Below are 23267 nucleotides of genomic sequence, written 5' to 3' on the forward strand. Positions count from 1 at the left end.
TGACATCACAAGGTGGAACAGAGCATTTTGAGCTTTGGAGATGCAGATAGACTAATATCAAAGGATTACTCAAACATGTGTGAATGAAACAAAACACAACTCCAGGTCTGTTTTTGGTGAGGTAAGAACATTATAACACGACTTAAACCTCACAAGAGTCATTTTTGCGTAATATAGGACTTTTAACAAGCTGCAACAGACACACTAATCATCATATTAATTAGAAAAACTCAAACCAGTAAGTGTAGCTTTGTTGTGACAGGCCTTAACTCCAAAATAAACCTTGCATTTCATCTCCTAATTAAATGAGGGTCAGACAGCGGCAGTGTACAAGAGAGCTGCACTTTATTAGACACACAACCACAGCAATTATGTACAAAAGGAGGCAGGATCACCCGCCTACCGTTTTCTCACATGGGAACACACAGCGCACAGAATATCATGGCATCCACACTGATAATTTAGTTTCTCCATTAGTATCAGTAGTAGGCTTTTTAAAATCCATATATCGTGTTATAATAGATCTATTTTCTTGTATTATTTCTTATTTCACACTACTCTACAAATAGGTGTCACTTACGGATAGAAGCGTCTCGGCTAGTATCCTTCTTACCTTCATCTGTCATCACAACATCACAGTAAGACAACATGCCTTTCACAGATACCAAAAAATTCGCAACTTCCATTTGTAAAACTCCCAACAAAATCGTTCTTTTGGGAAAAACATGAAGACAACATTTTTATGGACTGTACCGTGCGTTTGCTTGATACTAAACATGCATTATTTTGTATTATATACCGCTGTACCCATTGTTGAGTTTAGTAACAAAAAGTATCTTTTTGGACAATTTGTCGCGAAGAATTGGCTCGGCCTATTTACATTTAGTCGATTTGTGATGTCACTACAGTTTTGAAGAGTTTGGTTCGCCCACACATTCATGTAAAAACCTCATTTACATACTAGATCTATGTTTGTTATAAAAAGAAGGGATTTAAGCTATGTGCTATAATCGTCTTGATGTAACTGTATGAGTGAAATGAAATCCTTTCTGAATACTCAGTCCTCGTCTGCTCTTGTGCACATGCAAACGTGACAAAAACTTAAAACCAACTCAACTCAATAGGAATAGTAAGACCAGAAGCCTGACAGTAGGAACAACAATGTTAAAAAACAAATTCGGCATCTGTAAAACAAAAACGATAAAATATAGTGAACGAATCTCCAAAAATTGAAAATCCCTAAAGGCAGGTGCTGTCAGACGCTGCTCGAAATTAGGAACTTACTATAAATAAACAAAATAAACATGAAATTATATATTACAGAGGTTATTTATACATTTTGAACATATAAAAATTGGTTATGCTTGTGACTAAATTATTTTAAAATGCCATACTTCTCTCAATGAATTAAAAAAGAAACATCTGTACAAAATGGTCACTAGAATATAAAACTGAAGAGATGGTGACATTTACATAATATAATTATTTCATCTATAGGCCTATATTTATATATATATATACTTATATCACACGTTTCATACACAAACATCTGACTTAGATATATTCATAAATGTACTTCTTCTTGTTTGAGTTCAAGTTTTGAGTTTTTTCTGATTGCACAAGGCGTCTCAGCCAGCGGCCATGTTGGAACCACAGCTTTAACACTATAACAGTTGTCATGGAAATCATTGCAGAGGGAGCACTGGGGCGGAGGGGTGAGCAGCCAAGCAAGAGTAGATTCTCCTCAGTGTGAACCGAATGCAACTTTAGCTGAGAAAGTTCTGGATTTGGGGAATATGACGGCATGAGTAAGTGAATTTCTTTCATTTTGCTTGATTCAATATGAAAACCGGGGCTTGAACCTGCCCGAAGGAGCCCCACAAAACTGAGCTAAAACCACTCTGTAACTCAAGAGCGGTGGGAGGAATGTTGCAATGAATGTGGATATTATGACCTCCTCTTTGGGTAAAACTCTGCCGATAAAATGATTAGAAAGTCTCCATCAACTTCTAAGGCAGAAATCTTAGAGGCTTAAGGTAAAACATGAACGTAGGTCCACTTAAAGAGACAGAGACTCATAACACTTCAAAATAACTCCCTACTATAAGCAGTAATCAACACACAAGATCACAAGATCCAAACATGCAGGGACAAGCATCATGATCGTGAGTGTGCCAGATGCCCTTCCAGTCACAATCAAGTCAGTTTGTTCACTTTTAATAACTACAATTACTATATTCAGGATGGCATTACAATAATATAAGTAGTAATAGTAGAAGTAGTAGTAGTAGTAGTAGTATTAATAGTAGTAGTAGTATGCTCTTCCAATCATAATCAGGTCAGTTTGTCCACTTTTAATAGCTACAATTACTGTCTTCATTATGATATTGCAATAGTACAGGTAGTAGCAATAGTAGTAGTAGTAGTAGTAGTAGTAGTAGTAGTAGTAATAAAACTAGTAGTAGCAGCAGGAGTAGTAATAGTAGTAATAGTAGTAGCATGGCCTTCCAGTCACAATTGGGTAAGTTCGTCCATTTTTAATAGCTACAATTACTATATCATCATGGTGATAAAAATGTAAGTAGTAGTAGTAGTGGTAGTAGTAGTAGTAGTATCCCCTTCCAGTCACAATCAGGTCAGTTTGTCCACTTTTAAAAGCGACAATTGCTATATCGTCATGGTGACATTACAGTATAAGTACAGTATAATATAAGTAGTATAAGTAGTAGTAGCTGTACTAGTAGTGATTAATAGTGATTTTATACTTTAAGGACCACAAGCATGTTTGTGCTAATTTGGACCAGTCCCAAGCCTGGTTAAATCAAGTTTGACTTAATAAACCAAACTTATATGCAAAATCATCCATGTACATAGAGACTAAATGAGCCAATCAAAAAATTTCACATCATTAAACATTATAGTATAGAGCTATAGTGTGTGTTACTCAAACATTTAAACTAAATGGTATGATAAACAATACAAACGCTAACTATGTATTGCACACTTCTAAATGTTGTCCCTAAAAAACCTGAAAGTAGAAACTTAGGAACAAAGACACCGCAAGGTGAAAGGGAATTAAAAAAAAACAAAAAACTTTCAACTCCTTGAAAAATCTGTAAAACCGTCTGATCATCTTTGGGTCTTTCTTTCTAGTGCTCTCAACAGACACGAGACAAGTACAAGATCACCTTTACAAAATAGCCTTCAAACAACGTCCCCGAACTGCTCCTGCGTTGCCTACTCAAACACAAACCATTTTTCTCAAGTTTTGATCTCACAAAGAATTGATCTAACAGCCAATCTGGCAACTCAAAATAATAAATTATAGTGTCAGTGGGTGATCATGCGAGACCGTTCCTTTTCCCAGTGGGCAGGAAAACCAAGGACATGAGCTGGTTGGTACTGCAAAGGACTAATCAATGGAAAACCTCTTATGTCCCAATAGGAGGACAGGGAACGTCGGGGTATCTGATATGTGCTCAGTCTGGAATTTTCCTGTGGATAATTTGTGCTTAAATGTAAGAAATGCGCCAAGTAGAAAGACGTTGGTCTTGTGTTGAGTCTATTGTGCTGTTGTATCTGTGCAAGTTAAAATCATTTGTGTATAGTAGTTAATAATTATATGTTTACACCTCAAGTTCGAGTAGCAAAGCAGCTTCGAAATGTATTCTTATATTTTCAATTGCAATATTGTTTAAAGAGGCTATATTACATGCAACTGACTCATAAGAGCTTTTAATTAAGTTATAATGCTGTTACCTCATTGAGGACATACCTGGAGTTGTGTTTTGTTTCATTCACACATGTTTGAATAACACTCTATCTACATCTCACTCTCTGTTCCACCTTGTGATGTCATGAAGTGGTGGCTTTCAAATTAACAGCTAGCTTTTAGCCTTTGTTCAGTACAGACTGGCAATTCCAGGACTAAAATCATCCAAGTTATTCTAATGAAGGTGTGTGGAGTTTAAAACACAGTGGAGCTCTTCCTGTATTACCACATGACATCACAAGGTGGAACAGAGTGTTTTCCGTTTGAGAGAAGAACTCTGCTTAACTATGCAGCGTTTGTGTGTTAAACATGTGCGAATGAAACAAAACACAACTCCAGGCATGCTTGTGATTAGGAAACATTATAATATAGATCAGAAAACAGCTTAAAATGGGCCCTTTAAAGTGCAGTTTTAATCGGTGCCTGTGGATTTCTGTGCAATCCTTTAGCAAGATACTTATATACCCAACAGTAAAATTGGGCCAATTTGATTATTGTGGAACAGAGTACTTTTTTTAGTATACTGGTATTATATGTATATAGTCAACGTTCCCATGACATTGTTGATCTATGTAATAATGTTGTGTCCTCATCACAAACATACCTGGAGTTGTGTTTTGTTTCATTCACACATGTTTAACACACAAAAGCTGCACATTTGGGCTGGGTTCTTCTCTCAAACAGAAAACACTCTGTTCCACCTTGTGATGTCATGTGGTAATATAGGAAGTTCATACGCCTTCACTACAATCATTTGGATAATTTCAGCCTTGGAATTGCCAATCTCTACTGAACTAAATGTAAAAGGAGCTGTTAACTTAAAAACAATCACTTCATGACATCACAAGGTGGAACAGAGCATTTTGAGATTTGCAGATGTAGACAGACAAAAGAGTAACTCAAACATTTGTGAAAGAAACAAAACACAACTCCAGGTACATTTCTGAGGAGCTAACGACATTATAATAAGGCTCAAAGCTCACAAGAGTCAATTTTGCGTAATATAGGACCTTTAGTACATTTATAGGTGTGCAGCTTGTAGGCTAAGTGAAAAGATTGCTGCGTGCTTTGCCAGTGTTTTCTGTGCTTATGTAGAAACTTGGCCTCACGATTTGGTGAAAATGTGACTTGGGTTTGTCTCTGTGTGTGTACTTGTGTCTTTGGAGGAAAAATAAATACGAATTTCTGAATTGAAGTGCGAAAAAAATCTTGATTGTCATAGTGAACTGTTACCAGACATATACAGAAATACAGCGTACAGTTCACCACTTGCATGAGATCTTTTGAATAAATATATGTGTCTTTTGAATAAATATGTACTCTCAAATGTGCTTATGAAGTTCATGTCATCGAAATGCTGACAGTCATATTCTTTTTCATTACTCTCATTAAGTAATCTTTTGTAACAGAGGCACACACACACAAACAACAACAACCAGGCATAACATTGTAACCACTGGCAACCAAATTATCACAGTGGCACCTTTAGTGGGTGGGATAATGCTGGCAGATTATTATGATCACGATTTGCTTAGGAGCGAGTTAAATTTGATCACAAATTCCAAAATACAAAGCTTTATATTGGCTTAAAGCGCCTGTACCTGAATTCTGACCATAAAAGAAGAATATGTTTCAGATTTGAACTGTTAGCCCCGCCCAGTTAGTCTCTTCTGTCACTCTGATGTTGAACCAATGAGAGAAACAACTGTCTGAACGAGCCACATGGTTCTCATCCAACAAAGTCTCTGATTGGTCCCTGACAGCTGTTTTCAAATTCTCTTTTTCCCCACAAATAGATTATTTTACTACACTATATTAAATACATTGGTTGTTTTGTCAGATACAGGCTCTAAGCAGTAATTAAAGCTGTTTTCTTCTTTTGAGAGTTCATACTTCAATGTGATTGGTCAAACCCTCCTGTCACTCATACAGAGGCTGACCAATCAGATTGCATTAAATTAAAATGTGCTGAATAACAAACTTACCAGATTGGCAGATTGTCATAGGATCAGATCTCATAGTTTTTTTGTTTATCCCCCTACTACTGCAGCTCAAAATAGCTAAAGTGAATGCTGGTTTACACAGAGCATTGTTGCATAGGGCTCTATAAAAAGCAGGTGGACATAATGTTATACCTGATTGATGCAAAACATTTATGTAGACCGTAAGTGCTTCGTAAAAAATAAAGTGATTATGTAAACTTGTTCCACAGCGAGTACAAACAGCTGACAAAGTATAGCACCAGTTAAGTTTGAAAGAGGGATGAATAAAAACGAATGAAAAAGTCCACAATCATTTCCTTCATTTTTTTTGTCACATTCTGAAGAAGTGTTGACATTGTCCTGGACACACAAAAAACTGGACTCACTGATGGTTATTGCAGCTCTATTTGCTATTGTTTAAGTCACTGTCTATATATTCTAACTACGACACGACCAACCCATCGAGTGAGGGTGTATTTAAAACTGTAAATCCATCCAGGGCCCATGGGCTTGTAGCAGGCGGCAATGAGAGGTGGGAGGGGCTCTCATGTGTGCTCTGTATCTGGCAGTAAGACGACTGTGTGGGAGAGGAGAAAGGTTTGTCCAAAAAGAAGATTGCGAATCCATTTTAGTGTGTGGTAGTCAGCAATAGGCCTGTCACGATAACCACTATATCGACTCCACATTCTTTATCATGTGTATAATTTCTTTGCAATATTAAGAGATTTTTGTTATTTGATTGTAATAAGAAACGATTTCAGCTGTAGAGGGGTGAATGAGTGACATAATTATGGCTAGTTATGACTTCATTCTGTTTTTTATTTGTTGCAGCTGTAGACTGTATAAAGAAGTGGACTACGGGAGTGTGACGTAACGGCTCCAGTTAGCGTTCGGCTCCAGTCAAATGAAGCTTATCGAGGCTAGAGCAGTTATAGGGGCCAATTTAGAGCCAAGTTCCATATTTGGAATTCCGACAACGAATATCATAGCAACCAAAGAGCCAATCCAGAGCGAGATTGATGAACGTAATGCCCTTGCTTAGGAATGCTGTCAAACCTGTTGCTAACTCTAGGGGGAGTGACCACCTGATTTGTCTGCTGTTGATGTTCATATCTTAATTTACACGTACAATCACAAAATAAAACCCCAGGATCATGTAGAGCAGGTTAGTGCGAACATTTTAAGACCAAAATAATGAGGCTCACCACAGTAGTTACAGGGAGAGGGGTAACGGAAGCCGGAAGCGCGCCCATGATGACTTCCTATTTGGAGCACAGCGGTTAGCAGTTTAGCTTGGTCCATTTATATATACAGTCTATGGTTGCAGCTCAGGCCTTTAAATGATAAAATTGGTCTACTGGGATTATCCTGCTTTGTGTCAGTGGCATAAAGTAGTTTCAATATTATCATTTTATTATATTTTTCTGTAGCAATATGTCATGCTTCAACATTTCTCATCGTGACAGGCCTAGTTAGCAAGTCATATAAAACATTTAATATTTGCTAACTTCTTTCAGTAGGTACTTTTAGGTATTTTAGTGAGCAGTCAGGTCCAAATATAGTTAATAAATGTGTGTTTTTAGGATGAAAAATTTTAAATCTCCTTTATTTCTCGCTGGGGCTGAGGTCCTTTGTCACGGTTTCCCTGCCACTTCTTCCACTGAAGTCGAATCTCTCAAGGCGACTACTTGGCTTGTGGTCCATGGCCGAGAGGGGCAGAGAGGTGGGCGAGGAGGGGGAGAGAGAGGGAGTAGCCGAAGTCGGGGAGGGAGAGGAAGAAGGGGGAGACGACGAAGAGGAGAGACCCAGAGACGAGGCACGCTGCTCCCGAAAAAGATTGCGGTGTTGGCGTAGCGTGGAGGAGAGGAGGAGAGCTTCTGCGGTCAATCCCGAAGATGATAAACTGGTTAGGAGGGCCTTTGCTTGGCTGGGGGATATCACCGGACCGTCAGGGTACTTCCTTAGGGTCGGAGGGGCGGCTAAACGTCCCGAGAAGATGCCCGATTTCATGCTAGAGAGGTCAATCGTGGCACTGCTGTTGTAGGTCCCCAAAGCCTTAATAAAGATACAGTAAGAAGGCAGGATGAAGGCAAACAAGGTACCAGAAAGCAGGAAAAAAGATCATTCATTGTAGTCGTAGAGGGGGGCATCTCCATTGACAACGGCACATGCCCATGCAGAACACATTCACAACACTTTGGGAAGGTTTGGTGTTGATTTTGCAGGTAAAGGTCCAAAAGTGAGAGAAATAATACAAGGAGGTGGATGTAAGTGGCGCTGTTGGTGGACAAAGGGACGACAGGGAGGTTGGACCCACCCACTCACTCACTGCTGGAAAGATCACACGGGACAGGAGGGTGGAGGTGTGGGAGGGGAAGGGGAGTGAAGGAAAGGTGAGACAAAACAAAACAGAGAAGATTTATTAGGTTGATGTCAACAAGTGTGATGCAAGCCAAGTGAAAGGCTATACCATCAACCAATAATAAACATACAATCCTACAGGGAGTACACTGGACTGGTGAAGGCCGTATTTATTTTGACGCTAATGATTGTTGCTCATTAAAATGCAAAATAAGTAGGCACAGATACACCAGTGCAATCCTTGTTGTTATGTTGATCCAAACCATTAGATGGCACTATTTCTATAGTATCACAAACAGGTGTATAATAAAGTATGCAGGAATGGCAACAATATATTATACCTAAACAGAAAATAATTTAATGGAAAAGTGGATTATACAGTAAAATGTGTAAAAAACAATATTACATTAGATTAGACGGTTACACTTTATAATAGTTACACTCTAATTAGCATTAATAAAGCATGAAGAAAGACTTAATTCATAATGCATTAGTTAGGTGCAGTGCATGATTCCATGGAAATAGAAAGTTAAAACCATACTTGGGAACATTCTCCATGGAGATAGATAAATTTTATGTCATACTGCGAAATATTATAACCCACAGAACAACATTTCCATGGAAACAAGCAGGAGTGCAGTTGAAACCAGAAGTTTACCTTACACTATATAAAAAGGCAAATACGCTTTTTCCTCACTGTCTAAACTTTTTCTTTTTTGGGTTAATTACGATTACCCAAATAATGTTTTTATCTTTTTGGATGTAAACTTTTGGTTTCAACTGTAGGTCCCACTCCAGGCCAAATAAGAGTCAGGTTTGTGGAGATCCAAGCCTGCTCACAGTATGAACGCATGTTTTTCAAGTATTTCAGTGCAATAAACACAACCAAAAAACAATTAAAAAGTTATATATTGTGGCTTTTAAGTAAGAAGAAAGAAGAATAAGAATTAGGTTTAGGGAATTAACTGTGTTGTTCTAAGCCTACATCATTTTAATTAAACTTTGCATCTATTTATTATAAGTTAACCATTTCTTGAACTTGGTAAAATGTAATTAAAATATAGTAATGAACTGACCACTTTGCTTTATAGTGAGTGAAATAATTGTAGATAAATATTATGTCTCAAATCTGTTTTACATATGTGGTCTTTTTTTAACATCCGCATAAGGCAAATGTGTTAAAACTCTACTTGAGCACTTTTACAGAACTAAATAAATATATCCTTTCAAAGTCAGCCTGTCTACCTGAAAAGCTGCTAAAGAAATCGAATAGGCCTTTACTTTAGCTCAATTTGTCGGAGTTTGTAAAAGATTATAGTGATTAGTTGTGATGAAAGTTGAGCAGGTGTGCACGTCTAGACTTTTCTAATGGGAGAGACTTGGTGTGTGTTGCCAGCCGTTCCCCGGAGAGAAGGCTGCTCCCTCTGCCTGAAAACTCCTCTAAAACCCGCCCATGCATTTAATCTGTGAGGGCAGCCCAGGAAAGCGTGCGGTAATTTCACATCCTCTGAGCTACCTGCCAAATGAACGAAATCCTCTCTATGGTCAGTTATTTATTTATTTTTGGAACACCTTTCGCCCAGCACTAGTTTCGCTGCCAGATGGATTAAAAGGCTAAATGGGAAATGGAAATATCGTTTTGCTGTGTTAAAGTTCTTCATAATGTTGTCTTTCTTGATCTATGCCGCCAGAGCAAATGTGGAGACGCTGCAGCTTTGAACTCTCATATCATCTAAAGTGATTTGAGGTATCTAGGGGTGAAAAGTGTGTCTGCCGAATCCCTTGAAATTTATAATATGAAACACAGTTATTTCAGTGTGTTCAGCAAATTAATCTACGCTTCAAAATGGTGTCATGGACTGCTTCTTAAAATGATTGTTTTTCCATTTTGCGTTAGAGGTTGTACTTGTCATGTCCATCCACAAAATGTATAAAGAAGTGGACTAAGGAAGTGTGACGTCACCCATGTTCGGCTCATGCCAAATGACGCAAATCGAGGCTGTTTTTGAACCCTCCCTATTTGGACTGTGATGTTGTACCTTCACCTTGGCCTTATTAAATCGGTTTAAAACCTCTTCTGAATCTGGGTCTATTTTTGAAGACATTCATTGTACTAACATGACTGCAGTTGTAGGTGGGACTGGCAAGGTTTTTGGGTTAATTTATAATTGTAATTATACAGGTCACAATATAATTGTACAAACTAAAACTGTCATTAACTTTAAACGGCCCATATTACTCTGTTTTCTGATCTGTTACAATGTTGTTTCCTTATCATAAACAGACCTGGAGTTCTGTTTTGTTTCATTCACACATGTTTGACACACAAACTCTGCATATTTAGGCAAATTTCTCATGATGCCATGTGGTGATACAGGGAGTGCTTCACTGTGTTTTTAAACCCCACACACCTTCACTAGAATCATTTGGATAATTTCAACCCTGGAATAGCCAATCTCCAGTGAACAAAAGGTAAAAGGAGCTGTTAACTTAAAAACTACCACTACATGACACCACAAGGTGGAACAGAGCATTTTGAGATTTGGAGATCTAGAATAATAATGCAGGGTTGCTTAAACATGCATGAATGAAACAAAACACAACTCCAGGTGTGTTTTTGAGGAGGTTACAGCATCATAACATGGCTTAAATCTCTCAGGAGTCAATTTTGCGTAACACAGGACCTTTAGCTTTTATCATTCAGAAAGTCTGATTTCATAACACTGGTCAAACACTAGAATGGTGGTCTACTAGATATTGAAAATGAACGTGAATGAAGGATTTAAGTTTTGTTTAATCATGGCGTCAATCTTGGTGAATAATTCTAAAATCACTGACTTGTTTTCTCACAGTTTTAACACTGATATTGTGACATCCCTAGTTGCTGTTAAAGGTCCTATATTACACAAAATTGATTATTGTGAGCTTTAAGCCATGTTATAATGTTGTTACTTCCTCAAAAACATACTTGGAGTTGTGTGGTTTCATCTGTCTGTATCTCCAAATCTCAAAATGCTCTGTTCCACCTTGTGATGTCATGAACTAGTAGTTTTCAAGTTAATAGCTACATTTAACTTTTGGTCAGTAGAGAGTGGCAATTCCAGAGCTGAAATCATCCAAATGATTAGTGAAGGTGTATGGAGTTTAAAAACACAGTGGAGCACTTCCTGTATTACCACATGATGACATCACAAGGTGGAAGTGTTTTCTGGTTGAGAGAAGAATTCAGCTTAAATATGTAGGGTTTGTGTGTTAAACATGTGTGAATGAAATAAAACACATGTGTGAATGAAATAAAACACAACTCCAGATGTTTGTGATGAGGAAACAACATTATAACATAGACCAGAATATAACATAATATCGGCCCTTTAACAACAACAAAGACTAGTTCATCATTCTCTGGAGAGATGCCACTTCAGAAACAAATACAGTAAACCTTGATCCTTGTACAGATATTTTGTGTAAACAGAAGGATTGCCAATAAAGGTTTTGCCAATTGAACCCACAACCTCATTACCGAGAGGCAGGAAGGCTAACCACTCTGCCACCGCCATCATCCTTCAGTTCTGTGATATTAAGTTATATTTTTCCTCTTCCCTCTGCGCAGGTGGGGTTTTTAATTGGCATTATGTGAATAGAGCCAGTAAAACGATCAGATCTCCAAAGACCTCTTACAAAAACGCCCTAGAAATGTCCATCTAAATTTGGCTAGAGGAAACAAAAAGAGGACAGAACATCGTCAGGGGGGCTTGGGTCACGGTGAAGGGGTTTGGGAGAGAAAAGACAGTTTTTACCTTTAGCTGTTGCCCAAGTGGAGAGATCACGCAAGGGGGACAGTTCTAATTATCAGAACAACACAGAGGTAGCAGGTGTGAGGAGGGAGGGGTGAAAGAGATGGAAGGATTGTCATAGTGCATTAGTTTATTTTAAAATAATTACTTCTATTTTAATATATCCTATTAGCTGTAATGCATTTGGTTGTGTTGTTACTGAGATAAGGATATGACTGTTTTGTGATTTTTATGTCTTTCTTAACTGTAAAGCACTTTGAATTACTTTATGTATGAATTGCGCTATACAAATAAAGCTGCCTTGCCTCCCCATTAAAGTTCTTGTAAATTAGGAGCTTTATAATTGAAAGAAAGACAAATATCTACATTATTATTAGGGATTAGAAAAAATATATAGTGATATTGGCTAAACACAATATTCATATAGCAAAAAACAACCAGTTGATTTATTTAACATAATTTTTTATCTCCCCATTTTTTTTTCTCAACACTAATAACATAAATTAATATATTTGTGTATCTTCCATCTGCTTCTCTCAATCTGGAACAGGTTAATCTTTATAGTGTCTCATAAACCATTAGAATCAGTTTTAAACACTTCATACAAAAGTTTTCTAATTAGTGAGAATATATCCTCAAAGGCAACGCTCACGGTAAAAACACTTGGAAAGTATCAACAAAAGTAGGCAAAAGTTTGTAATTCGCTCTTAAATGTGCAAATTGGCCACCCTTCCAATCATTTCAAAAGATAAGCTGCAGATAAACAAATCAACAAACATTTCAGCTGTTTCACTGTAATCAACTCAGAATATTCCCTGGGCTCATTTTCTAAATAACTTCATATTTATTTTGGCTTGTTTGCCAGGAATAACACTTGTTTGAGCCGTTTATCTGATCCAACTATTTTTACTTTTTTCGGATATTATTGTAATTTTATTTTCACAGTTTCTTCAACAACTGTTCATGCATATTTTTAACTTGAATGTGTCTCTAACAGAATAGATGCTAATACTGCTGGCTATGAATTTACAATACAATGTCCTAATAGTGACAGTAATGTTGGTAACCTATGCATTGAGAACATTTGAGACAATGTGTTTTAAATTTAAATATAATATAGTGATCTAATATTGTGTGTTTAGTTCAAAGCATAGACTGTATATATAAATGACGTAACTATTCTCAATAGGAAGTGACCATGGACATGCTTCCAGCTCCATCAACTCTAGCTCCAATTCACTTTACATTGAAAGACTGTCGCACCTCTCTCTGTAACTTCTGACACCTTTTATTGTTCTTGTAACTGTTTATGTGTTGTTTACGTAACTGCTTTTGTATGTGACATTTGGTTGCTATGCCGACAAATTGATGTGAAGTTTCTATTGTTTCGGCGTGTCTTACAGCCTACAGTAGCCCTTATGTTAAAAAAAAACAAACAATCAGAACAAATTTGGCATGTTCCCTTCCACCTCTACACTCTTACTAGTTTAATTTGTCAGTTACGTGTCAAATATCACCACTAACTAGAACAGAGTTGTATTGTCTTCATACAGAGGTGGCTAATATATAAGAAAGTTGTAGTGTAATCCTCCAAGTGATAAAAAGTGTTATTTCTGCCCTTTTACGGGTGACTTTATGGTCCATTCCATTTTTCTATTTTCAAGGCCACTACTTGGTTTGTGGTCCATGGCAGAGAGAGAGAGATACCCCAACCAGCTCCAACCAGCACATTTACAGGACAGGAGATAGTCCTGTAGTAGATTTTTGTCAATATTGCCTCACCCCTAATCTTTATTCATACTTTTTTCTTAGCGTTAGCAATAATAATTTGACAGAAGTGTCCTCCAGTGAAGTATTCATTTTATTTGTGTTTAACATGTTGTCAGTGACACTCACAGCTCCCTGTCCACTGTTTGATCTTTAATTATCTAGGCCTATTCATTTTAGGCAAAAACCTCACAGGAACTAGAGAAGCTAACAGTGAGGTTGCTGAGAGTCTATTAGCTCCACCACTACATAAAATTCCTTTCTCTGTGCATTTAAGTGCACAAGTTAGAATATGCCTTTAAATGTCAGACTAAAATAATGAGCATAATTCTTCTTTCAATTGGCACGCGTAGGAATCCACTCAGCTTTCAAATTGCAGGGAACGAAAGGGCTGAGGATAAAGGAGTGAAAAGGAGAAAAGGGCGAATCTCCAAAAGTGGCAATAGAAAGAAAAGGCATGGAAGGCAAATGGTGAGGAAAGAAAGATATTGAATAATGTGTGAGTGGCAGCGAGCGCAGGGCCGATTATTACATAGCACTGCAGAGATTTGTCCCCATCTTCACGGGGGTGCCTAAAGCTTCATTACACCGGCTGGATCTGGCCCACTCACAAGTCCAACCAGTCATTTCAATCTCTATCTCCTCAATGCTCTGTCAGGTAGTGTGCTGGGATTAGAGGTTTAGATGGATTTTGGTAGCCTACACTTCACTGCTCCTGTTCTTTCAATTTACAGGTGAATCAAAAAGGGATATTTCTGGAGAGCAAAAATATTGCAAAATGTAGATATAATATGTTTGCCTGGCAAGTTTTTTTTCAGTGATGTGAGTGAAACGAAGGAGCTGATTGGTCACCTATAATTTACAAGTAAAAACAATTTATCTCACATCAAGTTAACAGAGTTTAGAGCTTCAGCCATTGCCCTTTATTGTTTCCAATACAGGAGGTCCATGCATGTCCTTGATTGGCTAATCCACCTGTCAATCACGCCCATTTGAAAGATTCAGCGGTGACCAGACTCACATCTTTGTAAAGTATTGAAGAAGTGTGCATTCTGTATCCCAGGCAAATAATATGTAGGTATTTTAAGTATTATTATGATGAAGATTTCAAAATAAGAAGTAAGGATTGTGGGTTTACACAATGAACGATTGGCTCAAAAATAGATATATGTATGTGGCGGCATGGTGTTCAGTAGTGTGTTGTGGAAGCATACATAACTCAACCAGTTATACAGTAGGAAGTAAGGTATAAAATGAATAAATTAATTAAAAGCAGCAAGCAGTGCAGAACTGAACTACTGCAATTAATTACGTTTTTCACAATTTCATGGGTGTTATTATAATCAGCGAGTTAATGTCAAAACCATTTGGTTCAATTGTTCAAATTTCTGTCCCTAAAGTCAACAACTTACAAAACATATTCATTTGTATTTGTAAATGTTTAGTCATCATAATTACAGCTATCTTCAGGCACATTAAAACAGTGTTGTTAATTGGAGCGCTAATCCTAACCTGTCTGACACGAGTCTCTCAGTGGGACCCTGTCTGTGGAGGATTCTTTGATGTATTCCCACAAAACTGCGATAATGAGAAGCTGCATCAGTGTTCTGCATTTTGATTACACTAATGGTCACCGCGTCTTTGAAACGTCATTAATCTCAACTAGTTAATGACTTTTTCTACTGTGTGAAAGCTAAATGAGATTCAAGTGTCCCGGGCCATGTGGAGTGGGGTTGCGCAATTAATCGCAATGGAAATTAATTTTAATTGGCACAGTTAAATTGCATGGGCTGCAGTTCTTTAGGTGATAATATGTCCTCTATAAAGAATTAAAAAATCATGTATCGTCATAATGTAAAACGGGCTCACGCTGTAGTTTAGACCTCTATGAACATGTCCTGAAATACTGGGGGGTCTGAAACCTTCTGGTCACCACGGAAACAGCTTTCTTTCTTTCTTTCTTTATTCTTTACTTGTCAGGGACCATGCACAAATCAATTAATCTTACGAAAGAAAAGATGATTAGTACCAGATTTAACTACTGCCACTTTCCATCTGCAGTTCATCATTTGCCTGGAATGTTCCACACTATGGCATTAAACATATCTATCAATTGTTGGTGTTTTTACAGATAAAAAAACCAAAACATCAAAAACACGCATTCTGAGAGCAGGTTCACCTCTCTACAGATCAGACTAGTAATTTGGTCTGGCACTTGTTGATTCCATGTGTAATTTAGTTGTTTGGTATTCCTCCATGAGAAAAGTTACATAGTGTGCCTTTAATGTTCCTGGGTGCATCTAAAATGTGTATTATAAACAGAATCTTCTTTTTGAAAACATAGATTGCTATTCCTCCAAATTTGTGCAACCCTATGAGGTTAGCTGGCGCTGCGTGGAGAGAACGCTAAGCAGAGGAGTTGAGTGATTGTCAAGGTCAATTTAAGATGGCTGTGGAGTGTAAAACGTAGGGGAGGGGGCACGGTACATTTCACAGGGCACTCTGAGTCTTGCTCAAGCTGAACCTGACGAGCATATGAGCAGGTTTACATTGGATTTTATACTTTGCTTTGAAGCTCTGCAGATGCCCTAAGGCTGACCTGTGCGCCTCTGTCATGAATGGATTTTTAATATGTACTGTATGTCTTCTTCAGGGTTCAGGCTTCATATCGAAAGGTTACATTCTCTGCAATGCACTTTATGCTTGAGTATATTTGGGGGGGAACGGTGCTAACATTACTTGAGAATGTTCCAGAAAGAATTATTACTACTGCTATTGGTACCTAACCTACTGGTGAGTTGTAGTTAAGGGTGTGCTAAAATATGGAAATATTGTGATACTATTGTGAGACAGTATTGTGGGCTTAGTTTTTTTTTATTATTTTGTGACAGTGCTACAATTGTATTACTTGTTTAGAGAAAATAAACTTGTTTATATAATACATTTAAGATATATTGATGATTAAAATAAATAAAGTAAAAAAATAATAAATAAAGTTAGAGCTGGTAGTGGTTTAAAGGGCCCATATTACGCTATGTTGTAGCATTGTTTCGTCATCACAAACATACCTGAGGTTTTGTTTTGTTTCATCCACAAATGTTTCACACAAAACCCTTCATATTTAGAATGAGTTCTTCTCTCAAACAGAAAACACTCAGTTCCACCTTGTGATGTCATGTGGTAATACAGGAAGTGCTCCACTGTGTTTTTAAAAGCCATACATGTTCACTAGAGTCATTTGGATGATTTCAGCTCTGGAATTGCCTTTCTATTGTACTAAAGGTAAAAAAGACTGTTAACTTGAAAACTACTAGTTCATGACATCACAAGGTGAAACTGAGCATTTTGAGCTTTGGAGATGTAGACAGACTAATAACACATTCAAATATCTGTGAATGAAACAAAAAACAACTCAAGGCATGTTTTTGAACAGGTAACAACATAACGTGGATTAAAGGCAATTTTTCATAATATAGGACCTTTAACAAAGAAATACTGTTGTAAAAATGTTCTTAAAAATAGTTAATATCATCTGCAATGTGTCAATTATAACATGTAAAATTCCTTGATGTTTCCATTGTGCAGTGTAATAGTCTAATAGCGCACCTGCTGCTGTCCCTGGACCTTCTGGCTGTCCTCTCGTTTGATGCTCTTGGTCTTGTCTGTGCTGTTCTGCTGCAGATGTTTCAGTTTGGATGTGGCTGAGGAGTGAGTGACTTTAGCACCGGTGCCGTTAGCTCCCTGGGGGAAAAGACACATGAAATAAAATAAATAACACAAATTTATCTACACACTTGGTACAGTTCAACCCAGCAGGCAGCAGGTCATAGATTTAAATTTGTAAGCTGGCGTAGAAATAAAGAGGGCGCTATTTAGCTTGTTTCATTGCTTAGCGGGTCTCTTTGGGTGCGTTCACACTTGTCCTGGTTTGGAACTGTTTAATTCTGACATATTTAGACTTTAGTCTTGTGTTAGAAAAAGCCTGTTTGGAGCAGAGTTCATACAAAGGAGGGAGAAAAGCCTGTCTTGGTTATGCTAATGAGGTTAGTATTGGAAGTTATATTTATTTATTAAGCATGTTTTCAATTAATAAAACTGTATCAAAAATCATAATTGATCAATGCAAAGGGAAAATATATATATATATATATATATTTTGCTGTATCGTACACCCCTGTAGAGCAGCATTATAACATATGTACATGTATTACATATTTTAGATACTAATACATCCTCTAATCTAGGCTTTCTATACCTGACATTTTCATGTAGTAATTTTGCTAAATTGTAACTATAGAAGATTCCCTCTTAAATGATCCTGGATTGGGACTGGCACAATGAGCACACCCATATAAGGTAATACTCATTAAGTTTAAACCCATCAATTTATCCCTCAAAAATTCAAGGCAAGCGCACTAATTTGCATACTGTACTTAATTAAAAAGTTTAAACAGCTGAATACTAGTCTCCCTCGTCAATGTAAGTTTGGCTTAATCAAATGTATGAAAAAAAAAAAAAAAAACGATGACCGGAGCTGAAATTGGAGTGATGAAATAATGTGTGAACACTTTGTAATCCTCAACCAGGGCCCATAGGAATTCTGCCTTTTTGTACATCAGAGGCCCCTGAACTCAACATGAAGGGTTCACTGTCAAATGCTACTGCCCAGAGAGGAAAGCTACAGCTACAATCAAAGCTACAAGCTCTGCTATGTGAAAGGAAGCTCTTAAGTAGAGTCTAAGCATCTTTGATTAAGAGCAATCTTTGTTGTATTGAGTCAAATAGAGGTGAGACGGCAGAATGTGTCTGGAACTGTGGGTCAATTATTGGTCATTACACATAAAAGTCGAAGGTTTAGTGAGTCTGTGTTTGTGTAAGTAGATTGTGTTCTGTTTGAGCTACCAAAGGTACCCATCAGAATATTTCTTTTCATGTTTTTAATCCTTAAAATTTAATTATAATCTTATAAGTATACAATTAAGTCATTATCACAATTATATCTTATATTTTTAAACTTTTCTGGTGGTAGTTCCACCACTTGCTAGTCTTCATAGAAATGTATGACCTTAAACTTTCCTAAAACTAATCTATCTCTGGCAAAAGTTATAGCTCTGTGGAAAGGCAAACTCATATCATGTAAGAATCTTCCTCAAAGTATTCTTCTTTTAGCAGTTAAATCACCTGCAATGTAATGAATGCAAGATAGATCAGTTTAATGCCATATTATGGAACTTTTCAGGCAAAGCACCTTCATGAAGACAAACAGGTGGCAGTTGCATAGTGCAGCTTTTAGTCTCCAGCTTCATTACACCAAGAAACAAAGAGTAGAATTTATGTACCATATTATTACCAAGTCTGGCGCCAAATTTACAAAATCATAGTTTCTGTTTTATAAATTGTTTTATTAAGTTTCATCATCAATTTTTTCATATTATAGGATTTATGCCAGATGCCCTTTCTGTACAATACACTGAGATACACTGACTGTTGGTTTGATCTGATAAAGGTATCAGTTCTGCCTGTGTAATCCCTCAATCGTCAAGGTACGATCAAGATATACAATCTATATAATCATCATCATTTAATCCCGTTGAATACAAACCAAAGACGAGACATTTAGGAGCAAAGACAGAAACAGCCTGAAGAAACCAGAGATCTTACACCCAAAGAGGAATATTGAGAGTCTGCTAAGTGTAACAAAAGGTGAAACGAAGTAGCTTAAACAGAGACAGACCAGACGCCGTGACAGATCAATACAGAACAAATTAACAGCTCAGAGCAGCAGGAGTACGACATCAACACCAGCAACACGAGCCAAGTCTGTTATCTGTACCCCGCCATATTTGTCATTTCCAATAAAATCTGATACCGAATTAATCAGGGGACAGACACCAGAAAGCTGAGAGGCAGGTCCCATAAGTCACCCATAGATAAGAAAAGGAGAGCAGAGAAAGGTCTAGACACAGTAGGCTTGACGTAATATGGACCTGAATTGAAGCTCGGTTCAAAGACGTCGGCTTGGGTGGGACGGGGGGCTTCTTGGGCTCATAGGAGGAGCATGAAGAGGAGGAGTGGCTCGGGTTGGTTATACCTGCGGGGTCCGTGTAAAGTTGATCTACGGTCGATTGCCCTTCGATTTCGATCAAAGTATTCTCCAACTCGCGAATCGTCTCCTCTAAACTATCCATTCGCTTGTAAGTCATGCGACAGACATCTTGTGTTGGTTTTCTTTGGTTGGCCGTAGATGTCATTGAGTTGCACTTGAGATGTATTACCCTCGCTCCAGTTTCACTCCCTCGCTGAAGACCTTCCACTAAAATCTCCAGCTGACCTGAACAGGTTGAAGTTTTGGTTCTCGGCTTGGGTACTGGTCTAGTTGACACCAAAAGGCTATGTAGTCGTTTGTATGCATCTTTGACAGTTTGTTCTTTTTGGAAAACCACTACACACAGGTGCTCACTCAGAATCTCTTGACTAGACACTTCAGTAGTTTTTGGAGAGATAGTTATAGAGCGCAGGCCATCTCTTGTAGTCCTTTTAAACTCCTCAACATCAAGAGAAGTAACTACTCGAATTTCACTGTCAGTCAACAACAAAACCAGCTGTTTTTCCTCCTTTTCAGGTTTGACAAAGTCTTCATAGCCGGAGACTTTGGATGATTGCTTGAATGCCGAGTTTTGATGCTCAGATGAGTGACTAGCTAAATTGCAGACAGGATCCATTATGGGGATGGGTGAACACTCTGTCAACACAATCTGGGGGACAGCAGACATGCGCCTTCCCTACAAATGAGGAAGTTGAGTTTAAATATAATAGAAATAAAGTTTAATGACACTGTTTACAGCTTAATGCACAAACAAAATGGCATCTCGTAAACATAAAAATAACAGTGAACGCACATTGAGAGTGGAAGGTAGAACGATCACCACAACGGGCGTTCATTTGTGTTCTGTGTAATAGCTTTGTCTGAAACGTGTGTGCAAAAACAATATCCAATAGTAATTAGCATGTTCTGAGGAAAAAAAGGCTTGACTTCAAATGCAGTGAAGCGGTCCAACTGAGTGAATGTTTTTATACATAGCCTTTTAGCATATACTGTATAATGAATGCTGGGATTTTGCTATGGGACTGTTACTATAGTGAAATAGGCTGTTAATGAGCAATCTTCCATTAAAGTTCTGAGAATCATAACATTAGAATTATTATTTGCACAGAGTAATTGAGTTAGAGAGAGTGGCATCTTGTTTTTTATATATTCTGTGTTTTCACCATAGACTGTTCATATAAATGGACATAGCTAACATGCTAGCCACTGCGTTCCAAATAGGAAGTGAGCATGGGCGCGATTCTGACTCCATTGACTCTGGCTCCAATACCCTTTCTATTAAAAAACTGCCAGCCCTCTCTCTGTAACTGTCACTGTCAGGCTTGTCATTTTGGTATTAAAATGTTCGTATTAACCCGCTCTACATGATGCTGGTGTTTTTATTTCACTATTGTGTCCATAAATCAAGATGTGAACATTAATAATAGACAAACTCACTCACTCACTCTATGGTTTTCACTGTGTTTTTTTAGTATTGTAGTATTATAGTTCTTGTTACTTTGGCTGTTTTAAATGCACTCTATAAATGCACTTGTTTTGAAAGTAAGAAAGAAACACTGGCAAATTGGAACATATAAAAATCATAGTGGTTTGCTATGAGGCAATGTAGATTAGTTTTATTGGGTAGTTAATCATTAATTTCATTCAAAAATAAGTAGAAAACTAGAGGGCAGAACTAGGACTTACTATTTTAAATTACTGTGTGAATGATTTGGTACTAATTGTATATGTAAAATAGTTTTGTCCACGTTAAAAGGCAAATAACAGAGATAAAAGACTCAAAGCCCACAGCACTCAGAGATATGTTACCTCTGTCCTCACATTGTCACTCAGGTCTGGGCTGTTGCTGTTTAAACTAAAGGGAAGTGAATGGGGAGGGGGCAACCTCACTGGAATTCTCTCAAAAAGCTGTTGAAGACAAAAGGGTAATAATTGAACAAACAAAACGCACAAAATGATCAAATCTACTATGTTCTTCAAAAGTCCTGTCTCCTATGTGGGTCCATCTGTTTGACTGTGATCTGTGAGCCCTGTGTGCTGAGATGGGCGACTGAACACTATCTGATCTTTGGGGTTTCCCAGAGCCAAAGGCAGGGGGCGGCATATGGCACCCGCTGCTCCAACATGTGGTAAGGATATAGAGAGAGAGAGTTGAAGCCAGCGGCAGATTGCTAACGTATCATACATAATAAAAGAGTTCATTTTCCCACTCATTTAACACTTGTCCATGGAGATTATAGTGCATGGCTTGTTTTACGGTACCTCTAATTCAGCAGCAGTTTTGTCCTCCTCTCGGTCTTCTCGCTCTCCAGAGGCCAGGGTGGGGGGAGTGGAGGCGGGGCGGGGGTTTTCAGAAGCGGTCCTCCTCAGTTTTATATGAAGCTTTGGTCCATCATTCTCTTCAGACTCCGACTTCTAACAAGACAGTGACAACACATTTTTAGCATTAAGACTAAATAGTCTGTCTACCTTACTTCCTTTATCAAATTTGATTCCATTAACTTCACTTTACATTATGCCTTGGTACATACATAATTCAAACAACCCAAATACAGAGGTGGGTAGCACTCAGTTAGATTTACTCGAGTAACATTTTTATTGTTTGTTTAATTTTACGTTTAGTTTAAAGTGTATTTTAACAGGGACCATCTGCAAACATGTTAATCTCATAAAAAAGAGAAGCTTTACACCAGATTTAGCTAAAGCTAGTTTCCATCCATCTGATGATTTGATGATTTATTTGGATTATTTCTTTTTTTTCCCTCCTGAGTCTGACTGTCCACTCTCTACGTTACATGGCTGTGTTCACGCTGCTCTCCCTTGTCTCCAGCAGCAACAGCGACAGACAGTAGCTCTCCCCACACGCTCCTGCTCTTACAGACACAGCTCTCTCTCATCTTCTTTCTGAACAGTGAAATTACATTATATTACATAGAAATGTCTCAACAGACATTTTCTGAGGAAAATTTATGAGACGGAGTCTAAAAAAAGATTGTGTATATCGTGAGTCGCATTTGATTAATGACATGTAAAGCCAAAAGTTCTAGAGTATTTAGAATTTTTGTTGTTCTTGGATCGTGTTAGAATATGTGAGATCAAAGCCTCTTTGGAGCTGTTTAACTATTTCCCTGTTTATCGACACCCATACTGAACGATTCGAAATTATATCATTGTTGCATCCCTAGTACTCATATATCAGTTAGAACATCCAAGTAAATTCTAATAATAAAAAACTGCACATTTTAAATACAGTACTATCAATACTGTTGTGTATTTCTCACCTTTACGGGTTTTCCAGGAACTAAGGGCTCTCCGCTCCGGCTGGTCAGTCCTGGAGATGGAGATGAGGGGAAGCTGCGTCTGGGTGGGGGAGGAGGGGGGGACTTGGATGGTTTCTCTGTGCGATACCGAGGCACTGATAACTCATCTAAAATAATAATAAATGGATTTAGGCTCCAATAGATTCCAAGAATATTCAACCTTTC

General features: G+C 37.8%; 2 protein-coding genes across 2 annotated transcripts in view; both read right to left on the minus strand.

Moving 5' to 3' along the window:
• Positions 1–6351: 6351 nt before the first annotated feature.
• LOC117374337 (apoptosis regulator BAX-like) overlaps positions 6352–23267 on the minus strand; it is a 240471-nt gene continuing 223555 nt past the window's right edge. The window contains exon 7 of the mRNA XM_055223924.1: positions 6352–6361. The gene's annotated coding sequence lies outside the window, so the exon portion shown is untranslated. The remainder of the gene's footprint in view (positions 6362–23267) is intronic.
• The window catches only part of srcin1a (SRC kinase signaling inhibitor 1a), a 123251-nt gene continuing 108013 nt past the window's right edge, over positions 8030–23267 (minus strand). The window contains exons 18-22 of the mRNA XM_055223802.1: positions 23064–23209; positions 22045–22197; positions 19676–20458; positions 17283–17417; positions 8030–8078 (exon numbers count right to left, since the gene is read on the minus strand). Coding sequence (XP_055079777.1) covers positions 8076–8078; positions 17283–17417; positions 19676–20458; positions 22045–22197; positions 23064–23209 — 1220 coding nt within the window. The 3' untranslated portion in view covers positions 8030–8075. The remainder of the gene's footprint in view (positions 8079–17282; positions 17418–19675; positions 20459–22044; positions 22198–23063; positions 23210–23267) is intronic.

This window comes from Periophthalmus magnuspinnatus, chromosome 8 (genome assembly GCF_009829125.3).
Source record: "Periophthalmus magnuspinnatus isolate fPerMag1 chromosome 8, fPerMag1.2.pri, whole genome shotgun sequence".
Lineage (NCBI taxonomy): Eukaryota > Metazoa > Chordata > Actinopteri > Gobiiformes > Gobiidae > Periophthalmus > Periophthalmus magnuspinnatus.